This window comes from Austrofundulus limnaeus, unplaced genomic scaffold (assembly GCF_001266775.1).
Source record: "Austrofundulus limnaeus strain Quisiro unplaced genomic scaffold, Austrofundulus_limnaeus-1.0 Scaffold5, whole genome shotgun sequence".
NCBI lineage: Eukaryota > Metazoa > Chordata > Actinopteri > Cyprinodontiformes > Rivulidae > Austrofundulus > Austrofundulus limnaeus.
Genome location: NW_013952407.1, coordinates 4,253,813 through 4,259,927, shown reverse-complemented (window position 1 = coordinate 4,259,927; position 6,115 = coordinate 4,253,813). Strand labels below are relative to the sequence as shown.

Sequence of the window (6,115 nt, the reverse complement as noted above, 5' to 3'; positions counted from 1 at the left end):
CCTTCAGGGTGGATATAGCTCGCTCACACCGAGGACCTATCCATGTCACCATTTACCCAGAATGCTTTGTGTGTAAATAAAATGGCTCTGTCCGTGTTAAAATATATTTTTAAAAATTATAAAAAATAAACAGCCTACAGTATTTTTAGTCTTTATTTTACAGTTAAAATATGTTTATCAAATAAAGTCTAATGTTACAATTAATCGTGGATCCCTTTTAAAGACGTGATTAGTCATATGTACTTTTTTGTGTGGGGTTTGAAGAAACCACACAGAAGAACCTCCAACTATGTTACAAATTTTGCTAATCATGATTAGAACAAACTCCGCCCACGCAGTCAAGAAAATCTCTCTATGTGCTGCAGAGACCCAGAGTTGAATGTTTTAACATGTCTGAACTCTTCAGTTTGACCTCATCTTCACAGTTCATCTCACTGATTTGTCATCGTTGTCATTTCACCGGCCTGTTGTGTTGCAGCTGCTCCCCAGTTGTTTAGCGTGTAGCGGTAGCTCTGAGGTGTGCGAGGATATTCACAGAGAGTTGTGTGCTCGTACGTGTGGTTGTGGTGTTCCCCGTGAAAGGCGGATGAATGGGGGCAGCAGAGATCTGTGTGGCGGCGGCAGCACGCTCGAGCGCAGCTGTGGTCCTTGTAGCTGTTTGATAGTGGTTGAGTAGAGCTCCAATATGTCCCTCCTCTTCCTCACCTCGGTGAAGAGCGTGCCTCGTTGCGGGCCCAGGCAGAGCCACTCGTTGGCGGAGGGTTTCCCCGGCGTCGCGGCGTCCTTACGTTGGGATCTCGGCCGTACGAAGCCCCGGTTCATTTCATCGCAGCCGGTGTGTTGCAGCGTCGCTGTACTTTTTTAGTTTGTAGCAATTTTAAATGAAACAATAATCAGTTAACACAATCAACACTTTGATTTGTTCATTAAATCTGTAAAACTGTCATCTTTAAATCAAATCTTTTAATGGTTTTATGGGACTGCAGTATTTTTAGTTTATAAGTTTTTTATATTTCCTTTTTTTGTGATATTTTTTCTCTTAAAAACATTTTTCAATCGTCACTGCTATAAGCCATAATTTTGATTTGTAAAGAAATCAAAACGCAAAGGTTTTGTAAAAATAGAACGAGCTAACGTTAAGCTAGCTGAAAGTTGTTAGGTTTGGCAGCTGAAGTGTAGGAAGTGTAAGAATCACAGAGGAGGAAAACTTGAAGTTAATGAACAAACCACTTTATTATGAAATAAATCCTGTGAAAATAATATTACAGCCATAAAATGTTTCAAACATGATTACTTGTTGAGCTTTTAGTCATTAGTTGAAGGGATGCTGAGATATAAACTAAAATCATCTTTTAAATAATCATAAAGAGCCAAATCTCAAAAACTAAATGTGACCCATCACATCAAACTGAGAGTTCAGTCAAATTTGGTCGAAATGATCAGAGTCCTGCTTTTTAAGCTCCTGGATCATCCTGAGATATCTCTTGATTTGTCTTCCTGATCAGAATAACTCGTTAATATTTGGTCCGAATTCTATTTTAAGTTATTCTATTGAGGGATTTAGTAATTTTAAAATGGAAATCTCAAACAATTTTTTTGGATATTAAGATTTACTAGCTGGAAAGAAAAAAAAATCTTTGTTAGCTCTCAGGGAAAACGCAAAGGAAAGGCTTTTCTTCTCAAAATCATGTTTTTTGTTTCTGATTCTCAAAGAAGCTTCAAAAATTCTATATGATTATATTTCAGATATTTAATCGAAACACCCTGTAGTATTTATGCATGATATTTTGATAAAACGCAATCGTTTCAAAGGTTTCAACAATGCACTACAGCTGCTTATTTCTCACATACCACATTAGGACTCAGTCAATGTGATGGATCACAAATGGTTTTCTGAACCAGCTGACCTGTTATGAATCAGATCCATTAAACTCAGCTTCTCATCACGTTATCTTTCATCTAATTAATTTGTTTCATCAGTTTGAACCTGGCTTTCTTGTTGTTTTTCTGACCTACACGTTTTTCACTTCCTCTGCAGTCCCTGTTGAAGCGTCAGGGGGAGATGGAGAACGGAACGGTTTGGTCCAACTCCTCTGAGTCATCCGACGACTCCTCCAGCCCGGCGCTGGCTCACCAGAGGCTGACTGCCTCCAACGTGCTGCAGACTGCGCCCACCGCTCAGCTGTCGCTGGCGCCGCACAGCTCCAGCGTGTCAACGCCATCGCTCTCGTCCAACCAGGAGGAGGACGAGACGGAGGGGGGAGATGTTTTCACTCAGGCGGAGGCGGTGCCCAACGGCCACCTGCAGACGTCCCGCTCTCGCAGCCTGGGTGCCGCAGAGAGCGTCTCGGACTGCGCCGCAACTGACGGGACATCTGTCCAATCAGAGGACGTCTCTGACACATCCTGCCCTGACTCTGTCGCCCCAGTGCTGTCGGTGGAGGGGGGCAACGTGTCRGCTGCAGACACACAGGGCGAACCATGTGAGGAGTTGCCGGTGGACTATCAGCAGACTGAAGCAGAAACAGAAGAAAACCCAGCYGAAGCTGCAGAGGAACATCAGGAGGAACAAAACAAACCCTATCAGTCTGTCCAGGAGTTAAAACCAGAGGAGGCTCCAACGGTGAGCAGAAACTAAACCCAACATGTCCACCTGAAGCTTCATGTCCTAAAACTCCTCTTGATCCTCCTCAGGTCTCTTTCCCCACTTCAGCCAGCTTCAATCAGGAAGTCGAGACGGCCCTCGAGAGCTTCGACTTTCTCAACAACTCTGATCTGGACGAGGCTGATGAAGAGGAAGACGGACAGCGGCAGAAGGACGAGGGAGAAAAAGAAGAGCAGGGAGGAACACAAGAAGATCAAAACGATAAAGAAGATAAAACAGAAGAGGAAATAAATCAGAAGGTGGAGAACTTGTACTCTGAGGGCAGGTCAGTGTCGCCCTCACTGCCAGCCTTCTACATAATTATGAAATTATCCTGAAGTAACCAGCGTCAAGAAAACATTTCTGCTTCACCAGAATAAATGAAGAGGTCAGGGATCATAAAAACAAAACCTGAACCTGTAGAACCAGATTTAGTCAGCTTTTACTGAGTCCAACCACCTGCGGCTAAAACAAAACGTTAAAACCTGAGACTTTTCTCACATTTCAGGAGTTTTCCAGCCCTTTTTAGTTCAATAAAAGTACAGTTCAAAATGCTGATTAGTTGTTCACACAGTTTTATTTTTCATGTTTGTTTTTATCTTAACTACTTCATATACTTTTTGTGCAAAAAAACCCTTTGTGCTAATGTAGCTAATAATCGATCAAAAGGTTATGATTTTTTTTGTAACTTGTATACTTTTAAAATTATTTACAAATATTTTCTCCTTTAAAAAAAGGCTTAAAGCATCTTTTAATTTCTTCTAAAACATTCTTTTTAAAACCTGCCTCAGCAGACAACTCTATTTTTGTATTCCTTTTGACTATTTAGTTTTCTAAACTAACATCTGTTTTGATGCTTTTAGCTAGTTTCGTTTATTTCATTTGATTTATTTAAAAGGACAATGCACATTGATAGTCTATGAATATAAATGCGCCAGAATTAGCACAAGTAAAATAAAATTAAGAACAGTTTGCAAAACAAGTGCACAAAACGAATATAATAGATTAAAACAATCCAACAAAACATAGAAACATCACACACTGCAGGGTACATGGTTAAAATAGACCTATTTAGCAAATTAATACATTAGTCTTTTGATACTTTTAGCTTTTGATAGTTCTGCCTCTTTTAGTTAGTGTTCGGACGCTTTTAGCGAGCCTTTTAATAATTTTATAAAGACTTGTTACTTTAGCAGTTAGCTAGCCTTTTTCTTCTAGATTTTAGCATGTTTCTACTTTTTGCTAGCCTTTTGAAACTTTTGSTTTTAGCTAGCTACTTTTACTACTTGTAGCTTTTTACTACCTTTTAACTGTCATTTTGCTTCTTTTAACTTTCAGCTAGCATTCTGATTCTTTTCATTTCAACAACAGTTTTTCTTTCTCAAACTTCAGCTTTTGCACAGAACAGTTTCTCTTTTATCCAGTTGCGTAATAATTGTTCCAACACTTGCATAGATATCCTCGATAAGCTGGATTAGCACTCGGCTTATTTCAGAGCTTTTTACCAACGCTGCTGCTCATATTTGTGTTGAGCATAAACTCGCATTAATGAGCTGATCAGTTTTTAATCTGAAGGCCAAAGATTTCTAAGACAAAGACTGAACTGTGCAGAAATCTCAGTTTTGATGAAAACAAGATGAGTTGGCACAAATTGTTTGTTTGTCCGCAGTGATGAAGAGGAGGCAGACGGTTTGGAGTTCCTTATGGAAGCTCCAGAAGGATTCAGGAACTCTGATGAAGACTGTTTCTCTGAATCACAGGTAAAAATCACTACTTACTTTGTTTTTTTCTGTCAGAAACTTTGAGGTAAGTCCGTTTCGTCTTTTAAAGGAGTCGAACGCCGACGACGTGCAGGATCTGGGTGAAGTGGAAATTCCAGAGGAGGAAGATGAGCGAAGCGAGGAAAATGGAGACGAACCAGGTGAGAGAAGCRTGTCGGTGAACAGATGTTAGTCCGCCGGCGGGTGTTCGAGGTTTGTTTTGACCCGTTGTTAATCTTTCAGGGGAGGAAATGTCACTCGATCAGCAGGAGCCTCCTTCCTCTCCCAGCTAGTCGGCAGCTCTTACTGGACTCTGTTGATCCGTTTGGACGTTCGGTGCCATCTTTCTCCCACACTGCAGACACGGAGGCCTTTAGGATGTTCCACTCACAGCTCAGACAAACAAACTCCTCCATCTCGCTGGAGTTTGTGCTCATTTTTTTTGCCTTGTTTACCGTGAAAGGATAAGCCCGGAGGTTCGTGCAGCTGGCTGAAAACAGAAACTCTGTCACGTCGCCCGGGTTAAAAAGTGGGACACCGCTTACGTTTACACTTTCAGACGCTGATCCTGTCGTGTTAAAACCCCAAACATTTCAGGAGCAGATCCAAGCGGCCTTGTGTTAGTGCATTTTTTTAAGTTACTTGGAACTAATTTTATAAATTACCTTTTTTTTTTCAGTCGACAGGAAAAAAATAAACCAAGTTGCTTTAGAATATTTTCAAAAAGCTTAGTATTTACGGATATAAAGTCATGATTTTCAGTGTTAAATGGGCTCTAAACTCAGTGGAAAGAGCATGTGATGTTTATCGCTACGCCAGGAATGTACCCTGAAAACACAAAAAGATCTTTTTCCTTCAAAACATCCTTTTCGTTTGTCCGAGCTGAGCTGTTTAAGAAATGTTGGTAAGCTCCAGAAGAAAAGGAGCGCAGAACTCATTTATTTTTAAAGCAAACATGAAAACCATCTGCAGTGTGGAGCTATATTTAAACCTGCATGTGTAGCTGTCTCATGCTGCCAGCATGTCTCTGTGATTATTAAGAAAAGAAAAAGAAAAAAAAACAAAGCTTAAATGATAAATTTTCAGTGTGTAAGCTAAGCTCTGCTCCAAAAAAGCCACTCGGTCTGTAACTGTGTCCAAAGGCCGCCTCTTGGGCGTGCTGTAGTCTTTCATCGTTGTGCTTTTATTTTTTTGTTTAGTTTTTTTTAACGTTTTTTTCTTCGAAAAGCCTCGTCATTCAGAAAGTGCCTCAAGTCGACGGAGATGTTACGGTTTTAAAAYGCCACGACGGGAAAAGAATCCGGTGGACGATGACAAGTGTTTATTTTCTGAATCACTTTAAAGAGTGTGCAAAATAAGAGATATTTACTGTTTCATATCAAGAATTGTATATGTCCTGAAATGTTCAAATGTTTATGATCTGAAATGTTTAAACTTTATAAAAGTTTCTTTAAAAGCAGCGCGTCTGTGTTTTATTGAGCGACTAGTTTAATGTGGTAAAAACTGAAATTTTACAAGATTATACAGTGGGGAAAATAAGTATTTAGTCAGTCACCAATTGTGCAAGTTCTCCCACTTAAAAAGATGAGAGAGGCCTGTAACTGACATCATAGGTAGACCTCAACTATGAGAGACAAAAATTTCAAATATAACAAATATTTCAATAAAACAACTATAGAATTGCAAATGTACACATTAAATGTATTTATAC

The 6,115-nt window shown here is 39.9% G+C and overlaps 1 protein-coding gene across 1 annotated transcript in view; it reads left to right on the top strand.

Annotated features, from left to right (window-relative positions):
• Positions 1-5,863, top strand: part of LOC106531912 (protein FAM65A) — a 15,149-nt gene extending 9,286 nt beyond the window's left edge. The window contains exons 13-17 of the mRNA XM_014027861.1: positions 2,039-2,623; positions 2,695-2,930; positions 4,314-4,404; positions 4,475-4,565; positions 4,648-5,863. Of these exons, the coding sequence (XP_013883315.1) occupies positions 2,039-2,623; positions 2,695-2,930; positions 4,314-4,404; positions 4,475-4,565; positions 4,648-4,697 (1,053 nt within the window). The 3' untranslated portion in view covers positions 4,698-5,863. The remainder of the gene's footprint in view (positions 1-2,038; positions 2,624-2,694; positions 2,931-4,313; positions 4,405-4,474; positions 4,566-4,647) is intronic.
• Positions 5,864-6,115: the final 252 nt, after the last annotated feature.